The 15,344-nt window shown below is 45.3% G+C and overlaps 1 protein-coding gene across 1 annotated transcript in view; it reads right to left on the reverse strand.

The window, feature by feature from the left end:
- Window positions 1–15,344, reverse strand: part of SLC49A4 (solute carrier family 49 member 4) — a 599,595-nt gene that overhangs the window by 210,841 nt on the left and 373,410 nt on the right. Inside the window, exon 4 of the mRNA XM_069616688.1 lies at window positions 9,711–9,840. Within this exon, the coding sequence (XP_069472789.1) occupies window positions 9,711–9,840 (130 nt within the window). The remainder of the gene's footprint in view (window positions 1–9,710; window positions 9,841–15,344) is intronic.

The following is a 15,344-nucleotide window of genomic DNA, read 5'->3' on the forward strand; positions in this document are numbered from 1 at the left end:
GCAAAATGTCTCCTAACCACTGGATTAGACAGAGAGTAAGAGCATTGGTCCGTGGATAGGTAAGCGGATACCGCCGAAAGATAAGTTCTGCAAGACAGAACGTGAATGCCCGACTCTGCTAGGTGAGACACGAAAGACAGCACAGTGTCAATCGTAGCCACCCTTTGGTCCAGCTGTTTGTCTAAGCACCAATGACAGAACCTAAGCCATTTGCTCCTATACTGAGACCTTGTCAAGGGTTTCCTGGCTGCCTTAATAATGCGCATGTTATCAGCAGACAGGTTGAGATGTTTAATGACTTGAACTCAGGCACCATGCCGCCAAGCTGAACGATTGTGGGGCGGGATGACATAGCTGTTGATCCTGGTGAAGCAGGTCGGGACTCACTGGTAGCCTGATCGGTGGATACACCGGCAGATGTTGAGTTCTGAGAACCAAAACCTGGCCGGCCACCACGGGGCTATGAACAGAAGAGAACAGTTCACTGTGTTCTTCAGCTTGCAAATCATCCGATGAATCAGAGGCCGAGGCCGGAAAGCATAGGCCCTCATGTTGTGCCATGGAATCTCGAGAGCATCCCCCAGAGAGGTGGCTCCCAGCCCGTTTCTGGAGGCATACAGAGGAAGTTTCTTGTTTGTCGCTGTCGCAAAGAGGTCCACTTCCGGAGTGCCCCAACGCAGGAAAATCCATGAGAGGATCTCTGCCTTCAATTTCCACTCATAGCTGACCATCGTCTGCCAACTGAGGGCGTCTGCCGTGACATTCAGCTGGCTCGGAATGTGTACTGCAACTAGCCAGACACCATGACGAACCGCCCACTCCCAAATCTGGATGGACAGGTCCACGAGAGGGGGAGACTTGGTGCCCCTTTGCTTGTTGATGTAATACATTGACACCACATTGTCCGTGCGGATACGGACAACTTTGTTGGCAATGATCGGTCTGAGCGCCTTGAGCGCTAGGAAGATCGCCAGAAGTTCCAGATGATTCATGTGGAGGAACTTGTCCTGAAGCGACCAAAGATCCGAGATCTGAAGAAGATCCAACGTCGCACCCCACCCCAGAAGGGAGGAGTCCGTTGTGACCGTTACCATAGGGGCTGGGTCCTGAAAACCTGCACCCACCGACAGGTTGCTGAGAGACGACCACCACTCCAGGCCCGCTCTCATGGAAGCCGGAATCAATATCAACTTAGAGTCCAAATCCACAGCCTGACGTCAAGAACTCCGAAGAGCCATCCGAGTCCCCCTCATCTTGAGACGAGCAAGAGGAAGAGCCAATACGCACGAGGCCATGAGGCCCAGAAGCCTCTGAACCACCAGGCAGACATGCTCTCTGACTGCGCAAACATCTGACACGTGGCCAACAGATCCTCCATTCTGTCCCTGGTCAGGAACACTCTGCAGTCGATCATGTTCCAGCGAAAACCCAGGAAAATCAATTCCTGCGAGACCGTCATGGAAGATTTCCGCCAGTTCACCGACAGCCCAAGATGGAACATGAGCTGAAGGAGAGACTGAAGATTGCACGCGTCTTTCAACAGGCAAGGGCTGCGTAAGAGCCAGTTGTCCAAATACGGATACACATGGATAACCTGCAGACGAAGATAGGCCGCAATCACCGATCTCATCTTTGTGAAGACATGAGGTGCCGAGCTGAGGCCAAAAGGAAGCACTCGAAACTGGAAGTGCTCCTCTCCCAAAGAGAAACGGAGATATCTCCTGTGTGGATTCCAGATCAGAATATGCATGTACGCATCCTGAAGGTCCACCATGCTGAGCCAATCGCCCATCTGCAAAGAGGACCGTATCTGGCCAGGCGTGATCATCTTGAATTTCTCTTGGGGTAGGAAAACATTTAACTGGGAAAGGTCTAGGATGGTGCGCAGGCCAGCCTGGTTGGATTTGGGCACCGTAAACAGCTGGGAGTAGAAGCCCTCGCCTTGTTCCCCAAGGGGAACGGGTTCCACAGCTCTCAGGTCCAGCAGTTTCTGAAGCTCTGCTTTTAGGGAGGACGACCCCAACTGCTGGAAAGGAGGGTTGATGGGTGGGGTAGGGGGTAAGGGTAACCGGAAGCCCGTCTGAGCAACTGACAAGACCCACTGGTGCCTCAGTGATTGTCTGTTACGCTCACCTGGTTCCCACAGGGGCGTTGATCGGAACCGGACAGCTGCGGTCTCCACCAACGTGATGCGTAGTGAAGAGATGACAGTCTGGACTGGCCCGCCTAATCTTGTCTGCTGGACTCATAGAAGTATTCTCCTGCAAGTGGAGAAAGGGATTTAGCCACCCGTGGACTTTAGTGATGGCCCCCCACCCCCAACTGTTCTCGTTCTCCCCACTAATCTCCTCCGATATCCCCTCTTGGTAACCTCACCTTATGTTTTTAAATGACGAGCTCTCCATCCCGCATGGCATGCAGGGGCGCGTAGATACCAGTTACTTCACTGGTTTGAAGGTACTGGAGGAGTTCCGGAGGAATATTGACTCCAGTGTCTATAAAGTTCAAAGAGTTCAATATGTCCGATGTTCACTCTTGTTCCATTCCCTCGTTAGGTTGCAGCTGGGTCCAAAAGAATATTGCCTGGAGGCAGCTGAGTCTGTATTACCAAACACTGTCCGGTAAAAGTTGCATGAGTTTAACTTGCTTTTTTCTCTCCCTTTATAGGTGCGGCATAGAAAGATGCGGTGAATTAAAGGATAATACCTCCGGTGGTAAAGCAGGTAAGCCTATGGTGGCAAAGAGATTGTCTTTGTCAGTTTTCTCGGCTCACCTTGTTATTCCTTTTGTTTTCCCCCAGGTGCTGGGTTTCGATGAAGAAAATGATGGAGGCAGCGCCGAGTTGAAAGAAGTGGTGGACTGGTGAGTATAACGCGGCGTTGCTACTGGCGAAGCGACGCGTGCTGAAATAATGTCCTTTCCAGGCTCGGAGATGTGCTGGGTCCGGAATCAGGTAAGGAATCAAATAATGTCCATGATCTAACCTCTTCTCATTTCTTTTCCTTTTGTCTAGGAGCTCCGGATTCGAGGCGGGCATGGCAGAAGACTGGATGCTGACTTGCAGACACGGTGAGCGTTACGCTACTGGATGCAGAATAACACGAAGCATGAGCTGCTGTTCGGGCGTGGTTTAAATAGCCTGCAAAGTAGTCCCAGGTAGGAAGTTCCCCAGAACCACACACAAGTAAAAAATAGCCCCTGTAATAAAATAGTCCCATCCAGGCCTCACGTTGGCTTGGACTCATTTGCGGCATGGTCTGCATTTGGTAAGTAAAGTCTAAGAGCCTGGGGCCTATGGACTGTATCCAAACAGACCCCAGCCGGGCTGTTGGGGTTTTAATGAGTATCTGGATGCCTGCTCCCGGGGCTGATGGACTCGATCCGGATGCCCGGGGGTAGGCATCATGACATTGTCTGCCAGGCGTCCCAATGAGACGCAATGAGTCCTCCCACCGGGGTCTCGTGCGAGCGCGGAGAACCCTCATTTGGCAGGCTTTTCAGTGGTGTTACCCACCTGAACCTGCTTAGGAGGCTGAGGAGCGGGAGAGAAACCGAGTCAGTTGCTGCCTCTGGCGGTTATTACCCGAAGGGGTATCCGCTCTGCAGGATTTCCGATCTAGGAACCCTCTGAAGCCAGAGGAGGGCCGGCTTTGCGACAACGGTCTCTGGGTTCTAAAAGAAGTTTTAACCAGGACGGACAAGGACTTAGCTGTCTGGGTGCTGTCCTTCGTTTTGGTCAGCTCCACATCCGTTGTGGAATGGAAAAGCTCCTTACCATCAAACGGCAGGTCCAACACCTTGTCCTGCACCTCCTTTGAGAACTTGGTGGCATGCAACCACGCCTGTCGAGAGGTATCAACTCCCAGCATAAGGCCCAGAGCCGAAGTGTAGACGTGATGAGTCATGGCCTCCAGCAGATCCTGGGCCAAGACCCTGGCATCGGACAATCCCGCCTTAAAGTCCTCCAGCTTCTCGACCGGAATGAATTCCTCTGACTCATACAGACCTTTCCACGCCCTCGCTAACACCAGTTCTGCATTGGCCTGCCAGAGCTACAGGGGCGAGTAAGCAAAAATCTTCCTCCCAAGGGAGTCGAGGAGCTTGTCCTCTTTCCCCAGGACCTGAGTAGTCGTCGTAGAAGAGGATGCTGCAGGCCTGGACTGTAAAGTGGCCGCAGCCACCACCGTGGAGGAGGGGAGCGGACAAGATGCTAGGGCCACCTCTTCCGAAGAATGCAGCCTGAATCGCGCATCAATTTTCTTATTGACAAAAAGTCCAGAGTGTGGCTTCTCCCAGACTCTACGGACCTTGGCCAAAACATCCTTCTGCAAGAAGAGGCCGGTACGCTCCAAAGGAGATAAGGTGAATGCCCCCGAAAGCACACCCTCCTGCAATTTTTTTAATGCTTTTACAAAGTGCTCCGGTCCTGTCCCACAGGACAGAGGAATGTCCATAAGTATGGAGGAAAGGGGACGGGACGTAGGAGTACCCTTAAAATTCAGCAAATGTGGGAAGTGATTATCCTCCAAGCTTGGTGTCCCCCCAGCTGCAAAGCCCATGTGTGACCTGCAGGTTGCAGGTTCAAATCCTGGCAAGACCAACTCAGCCTTTCATCCTTCCAAAGTCGATAAATGAGTACCAACTCTGGTTGTGTTCTATATAAAGCACTTAGGTGTAATCGCTATATAAATAGCACATCATTAGATGCGAAGGTTCATCAACGGGGGACGCAGAGTTAAAATAATCATCAATTTCCATACCTGCTCAATTTCAAGTGTTTTGTTGCATTAAATCTGATCACCTTAAATGTCCCTTTTTTAATATATAAATATATATTTAAGGAAATAAATTTAATTGCAGGGACGTTAAGGTGAGAAATAATGCAACAAAACCCTGGAAATTTAGCTAAAGTCACCTTAACTTCATGCCCCCTGTTGCACAGACTATGACCACAATGATGTCATCACAGAGGGGGCTTACTTTAATGATGAAACAAGACAAGGGAAAACGAATGTAACCATTTCCTCACATCATCTTTATCTTTTCCCACCTCACTCAGAGGCATAAATGGAGATGGCCCACCAGATTTAATGGTAGAAATTAGAAATTCTGGAGAAATGTTAGTAAAGCAGTTTCAGCATTCATGACAGACCACAACCAATTATGGATTGCGAACAACATACAGTTCTACATGGCCAATTTCTATAGACATGACAGACCTAACCGATGAAGGAAATGCAGTGTTCCTTCCAATCATCAAAACAGTACTTGTAATGTGCTAAAGTTCTACACTCAGTGTATCCCAAAACAGTCCTCTTAAGGACTACTTGTCAGATTAAAATACACAGATACAATAAATAATAACAAACTTTATTTATTATAACCGCAGCTACAGTTCATTGACTTTTATAATAACCGCAGTTACAAAAAGTAAGTTGTCAAGGGACTGACAAGATGTATACTACAATCCAACTTAAATGGTCAATACAGAACAGCACTACTTGTGTACGTATGTAAAGTAACAGAAAAATAAGAAACCATAGAAAAATACATAACAGTAAACTAGCTAGGTAAACATTGCACACCCACACAACATTATACCATAAGTGAGAATACACAACCTAAAATACATTGTAAGGCGCATCTAACACTAGACTACAATTGCTCCTTTTTATATCAATTTAGTCAAACTATTTTCGTCTATCTTTATCCAAAGTCTCACATGCTCAAAAGTCTGAAAACACACATCCAAAATACAAAAAGACTCTCCCTACAGGTAGCTGACCATGGCTTTGGCCATGGCTATTGATTTATCACCCCTAACTTCACTATACCTAAACAAAGTACTTTCAAAAAAATATAAAACACTGACACCCCAAAGTATATAGCCGCAGATACCGAACTACACATATCCTCAGCTATCTGTAGTCCTTTGTAGCCTCGGATATAGCCGTGAATATCGGCAAAAATGGACGGAAAAATGCTTTCCTGCCCCCTGCACCTCACCAAGTGCCCCCCCCCTCGTCTGTGCCAGCTCCCCCCACTCCCCAGATGGCCTCCTCACCTCCCCTGCCCTTTCCCTTTCCCTCCACAACGCATGCTGCTTCGGTGACGCAGTTTGCTATGAGATCTCGGCTATTAGTGCACATAGCCGAGGTTACGGAAAGCTTCATGTTGCAAACTCGGTCCCTGGACCCGTTCCAACTCCCGCATTTCACTCTGTGCCCTCTAGCCATCCCCCACCGCTTACCAGATGACATTTGTATGTTTTATGACCTGCGAATAGCTTTTTACTGTGTTTCATTTTCCTATAACCTCGGCTATAGACACGAATATCTCTCCCATCGAGAGAAAAACAAGAGCACCATGGGAGAGAACTATCATTTTTGGGGTAGGGGCCACCCCCTTCTCGGTCAAATTTTTAAAAAACTACAGCACGGACTAACCCCAAACCAAGCATGGATCACGAGTCAATGCTTCGTGCACAAGTTGTTTCGGACCTGGTCCAAATCCGTCCAGCGGTTTCAGCTGTGCGCTTTGGTGGATATTGACCTTTTTTGCCTATAGATAGGAAAATTAATGGGAAGTAGGCCACACTTTTGGCAAAAAGGTTTTTTTTACGCTTACTAACTTTTTTATTTTTTAACAAATCTTTACAGAACTTTGCAGTCTTGGGGGCTAGGGTGCAGACTCTTTATCACCTCGAAATTCCGCCCAAATCCGTTACTCGAATCAAAAGTTATTAACAATAGAATTTTGAGGGGTTCCTATGTGTCCCCGACTCACCTTAAATGTAGGGCGGCGACCGCCGCCCTATACTATATAGAGATAGATGGATGCAGACATTTGCATCCAAAAGTAAAATTACCATCGGTCTACAATCAAGTATACAAGTATTTTGGTGCTTCCAAAGAAGGTGTGTTTTACCCATAGACTGTCAAATAAGGAGTAAAAGGAAAGGTGAGGAATATATACCAAAGAAACTATGATCCTCTGTCTCATGACCTAGGTGGTCTATAAAAAGGGAAAACGTTTTGGGAACACAGCATGCTGGAGGGAATTTACTCAAGGGTAGCAACACAATGAACATTCTTGATAGAATGTAATCATGGTTGGATCTTCCTTCATAGCAATTCGGGTGATGTTCTAAATCACTGTCATTCGAACAGGGTGTCTGCTAGTATGGGCAACGATGCTGTCAATCCCCTATGCTCGTTATGTTGTCACTACAGCTATTAAAAAAAGGCAATAATATTACACATCTACAAAAAACAATCGATTTTTTTCTCCAGCAAGCTGAACTTGTAACACTTTAATGGGGCATTGGCAAAACTAAGGTCAAGTTAATAAGCCTGCCAAATAGCCCAGTTGCAGACATCGAAAATCTGTTCTCCTCCAAAACAATCCCTCTTCTTTTCATACATTTACCAATTTTATTGACTACTTCTATTGAATCTGGTTGTTTTCCTGCCAACTTTAAAAAAGCTATGATTATTCCTCTCTTAGAAAGAAACTAATATTGTTACTACTACATACCTCTGTCAAATATCTTTGTTACTTTATCTAAAATTCTAGAATTCGTTGTCCATTATCAGAAGTCTTCATATAATCTTCTTCATAATCTACTCTCTTTGCAATCAGGCTTTCATTCAGCTCACTTAACCCAAACAACATTTGTGTATGTGGCTGCCTGAATTCTTAATGCTTGTCACCACAAACGTTCAGATCTTTTGGCTGTTTTTCATACTTTCTATCACTTTATTGTGTTCTTTGACTTCATTGTGTATTCCTGGTACTGCCTTATGCTGGTGTTCTGCTCATCTATCTAATTGTTCCTTTATAGATTCATAGAGAGGCTCTACTTTGGCTTCAAATCCTTTGTTGTACCGCACTTGCAAGGGTCAGTTTTGGGCCCTATTCTCTTTACTTTATATATCATTCCATCAGCTTCCTTAAATCTTTGATTTGGCTTTCAGGCACATTTTTACATAGCTAATACCCATTTTCCTTTCCATCTTTCACTGATTCTTTCTACCTGCGTTTTTCTCTGACCTTATCTACTGTTCAGTTCTGGTTGGGCAAGCATTTTTTACATCTTCATCCTAAAAAAACAAACTTTGTTTTTTCCTGCTACGCCCTAAATTACAGCTCCTCCTTCAAATCATTCTCTTCAAATGAATCCTGTTTCTTCAGCTCGTAATTTTGGTTTTATTTTCAACTCAGCATTAACATGTCAGGATCAAAATTGGAGGGCTCCTCGATCTTGCCACTTTAGTTGTTCAATATTGCAGAAAATCTGTCATCTACTATATTTTTTCATCCACAGTATTTCTACAAACTTGTTCTTTACTAAGCAAATGATTGTGAATCACTTTATTTTGATGTACTTAAATATGCTTTACTTCCATTTCAATCTATTCTTCATTCTGCTGCTGTTCTTTGAAATGTAGGTTACTCTTTTCACGTGTCCTATCTTGCTCACCTAAAGAGGCTTTTGTTTTTTTAAAGATGCAAGTATAATTTTATGTACTGTATTTCAAGGAGTTAATAATTTACAACCCACTTATCTTTCGGTCCTTATTTCTTTATATCAGACAGCTAGGAAACTACCTTCTCCTCAATGGTTACTTTCTACTCAACGACCGCCATGTGCCCCTTCTCATTTCCGATCTTTTCAATTGTAGACATCAAAGCTTTGGAATGCTTTACCCTTAGATGTGTAAATTCCATGTTACCACAATTGAAATCATATCTGAAAGAACATACACCAAATGGCGCCTTTTCTAGATTTATCTTGATTGTTGCTACATATTTGCTTATGATTTTCATTCACATATTTTATAATGTTACTTTTTCCAGCGATTTGGATAAAAACCCTTTATAAAAGAAAGAAATCAGGGAGCAAAGATTACAGTGGCAAGCTACTAGCCAGCCATAAAGAAGTAACTTGACACCCAAATTCTAAACATTACACAAAGCACACTATTTCTTACTCGCAAGGAGTCAACTGTAACTAGCCAATGGCTACATTTTGCACCCTGAAATAAATAATGCTTCATATTTTGAAAATCTGGAAGACATCATGAGCGGGCCACCAATGCCTGCATTGATAAGTGTGGTGAAGAGGGTGAGGACATGACCAAACCACTAGTGTGGATGTATGCATTAGCGCAGCGGTCGGAATCTTGTGGCTGTACAGATGGTTTAGACTACAACTCCCATGATTGTAAACCACGGACTGCTGGGTATTGTGCTCTAAAACATCCGGCGAGCCAAAGGTTGCAGACCTCTGCATTAGAGAAGAGAATGACATCCGCCTTTCGCACTCATAGCATTTTGTTGGGTTCTTTCATGATCCATGTCTCACCCTGCTCTTGCCATCCTCCACCCCTCACTTTCCTTTTTTGTCCTTGCTGTTAGTCTTCCCCGCTCTGCCTCGGATTACGTCTAGTGTTCTAGAAAGAGGGCAATTAAAGATCGGTTGCTGGGAGAAACTGCAATCTCTGGGTTGGTCATCTCCATGACTTAAATAACCACAGCATACTTATTTCCAGGGCTGTCTCCTGTGCCATTCATTTCTTCGACCGTTGCTAAACATTCGTTTTTGACTACACTAAGCAAAAGTATTTTTGAATTAAAACTCAAGGGATAGGGTTTTTGCAGGTAGATAAAAGCATATTTTACCATAAAGAAATAAAATAAAAAGGCACCTTAAGAGTTTACAAATACTGCTCCTGTAGCTGAGCCGCCTGCTTGCTGCAGCCACACTGGGAGGGATGGGTGGTCTCATGGGGAAGTAAGCCAAACTTGCAGCAAATATCAGCGAAATCATTCCGAATTCTAAAAAAGAAGCAAACAAATTTGAATCATTATTCCCTGGGAGCAGACCACTGATCCCATATGCAAACCAGGATATAATATTCCGACATCTCTGCTAGTTTTACTTGTTTATACTGTCAGTACGCTGTTTGGCAATTTTCACTAAAATCAACAATGTACTTCAAATTTGTAAACACTTTGTAATTTGTCTAAAGAGTTAAGGCCTGCAGCCTTTTCTCACAGTCTAACATGACTATTCATGCCTACAATGACAAGAATAATTTGTGTACATTTATATTTTAAGAAGGCTAGAAAATATGGGTACGATGTATTTTTTTCGATGGTTTTTTTGCCAAAATATTGTTTCTCGAAAAAACACATTGAAAAATATAGGGGCTTCCGGGTAAAGGTATTTAAGGGTTGGAGGTAGGGAATAGTTTAGAATTAATAGGGGAGGGAGAACTTTGAGGTGAACCCCCCAAAATAAAAATAACAATATTTTTGTTTTGTTTTTTTAAGAAGAAAATAAAACGGCAATACACCCATTGAAAAAAACACTGTTGATGAATGAATATAAAACCAAAATATGTTTTTTGTTGTTATCCACTTGAAGTGATGTCTTAAAATCATGTAATAAAATGGTCTTGTATAGCACTCTCCTGACATTATTGTCTGCATTGCTGTATGTGGCTCTGTAAGACAAGAGAGACGGGGGTTCATTAGTGGACAGAAGGATATTTAGATGCAAAACCAGTGGTGTTGACATGTGTAGCTCTGAAGTACTCAAGACCACAGTGCTGTTCTGCTTCTATGGGAGTGGCAGAGATGCTTGGGTCTATGTTACTGTGATGAATTGCCCTCTGGCAAGGAGGCTGTGAAAGCCCTGGCCTTTTTGATTTTTATTAAATAATACAATGCCATGGGTAATTCCATCTCTGAAATGGGAAATCCGCTAATTAGATTAGTCTTTTCATAAGCTCCATGTCAAAAGCATAGTGTGTACTTGTGCCCTGCTGCATCAGTATCCTGATTTGCGGCACCTGCTCTACCAGTGGCACAGAGCCAGTTCAGAGGTCACAGGTGCCCTCTTGACAACCACAGTGACATTCAAGTCTCTGCAGCACAGAGGCTGCATTTAAAATATGCATCCCTGTTAAAAAAACTGCATAACTCTGAAGAACCTGTCTTGGTTGCACGCTAAGCTGTAAAAATAAGTCCTAACCAAGTTAGGGTATGATGTCCAGCATCTCTGATAGTTATTCCAACCACATAAAATTGATATTGTACATGTGTCAACCTGTGGGTCCAGTACAGCTGTGGAAGGATGTGTATTCCTCCCAGACAAGGACAACCCCGGCCCACTGGTAGATTGCATCTCTTTGTTCCTTTGTAAGGGTAGTTAAAACTGTTCCCCAAAGGACAGCCACTCCACAGGAAGGTGGCCTGGGAACAGAAATGAAGGGGCACACCCATTCATAGAGAGCCATGCCTCCGGTTCCGGAAGCACCTCAAAACCTTCCTCTTTGCCTCCGCTTTCTCTCCCCCTCTCCCCTGCTAATACTACTGAAACTGCACTGAATCTGCAACTGGGTCATTCACCGTTCTCGGCCCGGCCACTCTCCCCTGCACTGCCTCCACGGCAACCCCTGCACTACGGGACTGTGTCTGTATCCATACAGCCCCCCTTCCCAGCACTTGTCTGCACTTACCTCGCACTTGCCACCAGCTGGCCCTTGTTATTTATCCTGTATGCTGTATGCTAATAACCCTGTACTGCACTTTCCCCTCTCCCTTTCCTCCATGCACTTTTCCCTTCCCCTCTACCCTTGCACTTGCGCGATCTGAATGACACCTGGCCTACTAAGATCGTTGTCTGTCTCCCCTTGTTCCCCCCCCCCTGGCTCGTCGCGCCTTGAAACACTTGTGTATAGGCGCGTTACAAATGCCATATCATATCATACCACAGTGCTGCATTTCTAAAAGGCCTTTGTTCTCAGGAGAAGGGAAGGAGTCAGGGATTAGAGTAGCCAGGGGATCTTGAATCTCATTTCAAGAACAGTGATTGGACCCCTAAATTAGGCTAGCTTGAGTCCAATTACCTCAGATCTTTTGTCTATAAAAGAAGGGGTCTCTCACCACATCTTTGAATCATCTTGAAGCATCTTTGGAACATCACTTGAGCAGAGTTTGTTGGATCCTGCTGGGAGAGGAGTTCTTTCCAGAGCCCTTCAGTTGTGAGCTGAAGGCATGTGTTGCAAGGCAGAGGAGAGCTGTCCCCTAACCATCCCAAGGGAACATTGGGGGTGATATGCTGGTGGAACAGGACCTGCCTCTCTGCCAGCCACAAGAAGACCCGGGACCTCACTGTGTTGGAGGTTCTGTAAGAAACATGGCTGAGTTAACTGTTTTACACCTCACAATGTGAATGGATGGGCTTCATCAAATAATTTGTGTAGTCAGTTTCAATTTTGACCTCTCAAGTATCCAAAATACTGCGTGTTCTACATACAACGTTACTGATCATTCCATTGTAATGGTAACTGTTTTCTCAATGGCAAACGCTGGTGCTGCTACGAAGGCCTGTTCACATGGGAACTGGTCTTGCATCACTGGGTGCAGCATCCCACTGTAATAGGCCAATGGCGTATTACCCATAGTGCCTTTCTCTGTCAATATTTCTGTCATCACCTGTCCATCTGAATGGGAAAATAAATAAAACTGCTGTGTGTAGTGTAGGGTTGCTAAAACAGGGGCACTACAAATGACATCTTTGAGTTCTTGGAAGCTTGTGACCATGTCTTCTGTCCATGTGATGTTATTCGGTTGTCTGCTTTTAGGCCTTATAATACTGGTTTCATGTATGTGGTGTAGTCGAATATACATGTCCTGCAATAATTGCATAATCCTAAGAACTTTTGCATGTCTTTGACAGTCGCTGGCTGTGGGGTGTTGCGCACTGCAGCTGCAAACTTAGGCGTTACCTTCTTGCCATCAACGGAAAGAAGTTGTCCTAAATATAGAACTTCCTGTTGGCAGTAGTGCATTTTCGCTCTGTCTACTTTGGACCCTTTCTCTGCTAACAACTTCAACAATGTGATCAGAGTCTTTTCTGCACTGATTTTTGCTTGCGCTGCATTCCGATAAATTGTCAATATATTGTATTGTGATACTGGGCACATGTATGTTCCTTAAGTCAGCATGCTACACCCTGTTGAAAATACTGGGGGACACACAGTAACCCGGAAGGAGATGAGTGTGCTGAAATCTTGTTCTGCAATAGGTGAGATACTGGGAATAAGGGTGCAATGGGATGGAGAAAAATGCATTCTTTATATCGATATCTGTGAAGTGGGTCGCACTAGTGGGTATGTTACACAGAATTGTAGCTGGGTTCATCTTGCACTATGTTGTTTAGAGGGCATAAATAATGAATCATTCTCCAAGAGGACCCTTTCAATTTCTTAATAGGGTTTATGGCTGTGTTACATGGGGACTCTGAGGGCACTATAATGCCCTGGTGTAGTAGTGCTGTGATCATGTCAAGTACCTCCTCATCTGCCACCTTCAACAGGGGGTGCTGCTTTACTCGTGGTAATATTGCGCCAGGTTTAAGGGTAATGTGCGCTGCTGATACACTCTTTAACAGTCCTATGTCATGGGGGTTGCTTATCCATAAACAGTGTGGTGCCTGTGTCAAATCATGCAGAGTAAATGGTGGGCTGCTACCCACTATCATTATGGGGCACAGGACACTTTGGTACTGCATCATGATTTCACATGGGACATACACTTTCCATACAATCTCTCCGTCCCGATCTGTGTTTCAAACAGTTGGTTGTCTGCCACTTCTCTTAATGTTTGGGATGGTTCAATGCACAGGACAGTCTGTCATTCTCCTCCATCTGCATCAGTTTCTATCAACACTATTTTGTTCATTGCCACTAGCAGCCCCTCCAAGTCTGGTGTGATGATGGTCCCTGCCTCATATTCGTGGGGCAACTGTGGTTGGACCAAGAATTCAGTTGGCACTGTGAGAAACCTGAAGGTGTCTCCCTAGCTAGTCCCTGGGGATCCGTCATCCGGTTGGCCAGGACACGGCCATCGCTATTGAATCCAGTTTCTGGGGGGAAACAGTGATTAAGGAAGAGTTAAGAGCCATCCGACTGATGACTCTCCAGAACAGATATATGCTTGGCATGATCACATCTATGGATGAAGGAGTTTGTGCAAAAATTGGAGAATCATGTACACATTCATACCTTCTCACAATGAAATGGAACTTTAACAGAAGCTATAAGTATGCTGACAAATCTGCCGAACCAGATGATTGATGAAGCTGACAAAGCTGATGAAAGCTGGTTTGCATCACTGTTTTCATGGGTCCCACAGTGGATGGCAGACGCATTCAAGTTCTTGGGATCCCTGCTAGTGATGATATTACTAGGATTTTGTGTTATCAAGATAATAATCTCTCAGTGCCAGAAGTCTGCAAAAGAAAGCCATAGGGATGAAGATTATGATTGATGTCAAGCCAGGATGGAAGCCCAAAGACCTGACTGATGAGGAAATAAGACTTTGTGAAGGCTAGCATTCACGCACCAAAGGGAACAACATTTTTGTCACGACCCTTGACCCGAACTCCCAATGGCGTGTCCACATGCCAGGTGGGGTCAGGATTTGGGGTTCCATTGGGGCCTCAGGAGCCTTGCACTACCTTCCAGGACTCTCTTGGAGTCAGTCCTGGCACCTATGGCGCCAGGCTCATGTTCACAATGGTAAACATCCTTAAAGTGACTACTTTTCTTTGGTGCCTGCAGCCAACATGGAGGCAACCAGACTGTGCGGTACAGTGTTTTGGGGTATGGTGGCCAGGGACTACTTTACCTGGACTACTTTTCTAGAAGGCTATTTAAACCACACCCAAGCTACAGAACACGCTTCGCGTTATTCTGCAGCCAGCAGCGTGACGCTCACCGCGTCCAGTGTCCTGATACCGGCGATCATCGAAACTACGGACCTGCAGAGGAGACAAAACATCATTATTAGACTCTTACTTACCTGCGAATTCCATCCCGCGTCTGCTCGAAGCTCGTCCGTGCTTCTGCTGCTCGCGGTCATCCATCCAGCCATCAGCATCTTCTAGATACCGCGAACGCACTGGAACGAAGCAACCTGAAGGTACCCAGGGCAGGTGGGAGGAGACTGTACCTGATCTTAAACCCAGTCCTCCTGTGCTTTCAGGCCAGACTTTCATCGAAGGTACCACCCAGGATCGGGAAGGTGTCCAGGGCGAGAATCAAGCAACCAGGGCTGAGTGGCGTCCCCATAGATACCAGGTGAGCGTAACAGTTTCTCTACCCCAGGAAGCATCGAAACTATGTGGGAAGATGGGTTTACTGTAGCCCAAATGGACAATGTCAATTGATGACATGGAATAAAGACGAACATGTAAGGACAGGAGGAAGCCTGACAGGAGTAATAAAGATATGGACTCCAAAGAGACACTTTTTCAAACCATCATGTAT

This window comes from Ambystoma mexicanum, chromosome 9, assembly GCF_040938575.1.
Source record: "Ambystoma mexicanum isolate Mex_15411 chromosome 9, UKY_AmexF1_1, whole genome shotgun sequence".
In the NCBI taxonomy this organism is placed as follows: Eukaryota; Metazoa; Chordata; class Amphibia; order Caudata; family Ambystomatidae; genus Ambystoma; species Ambystoma mexicanum.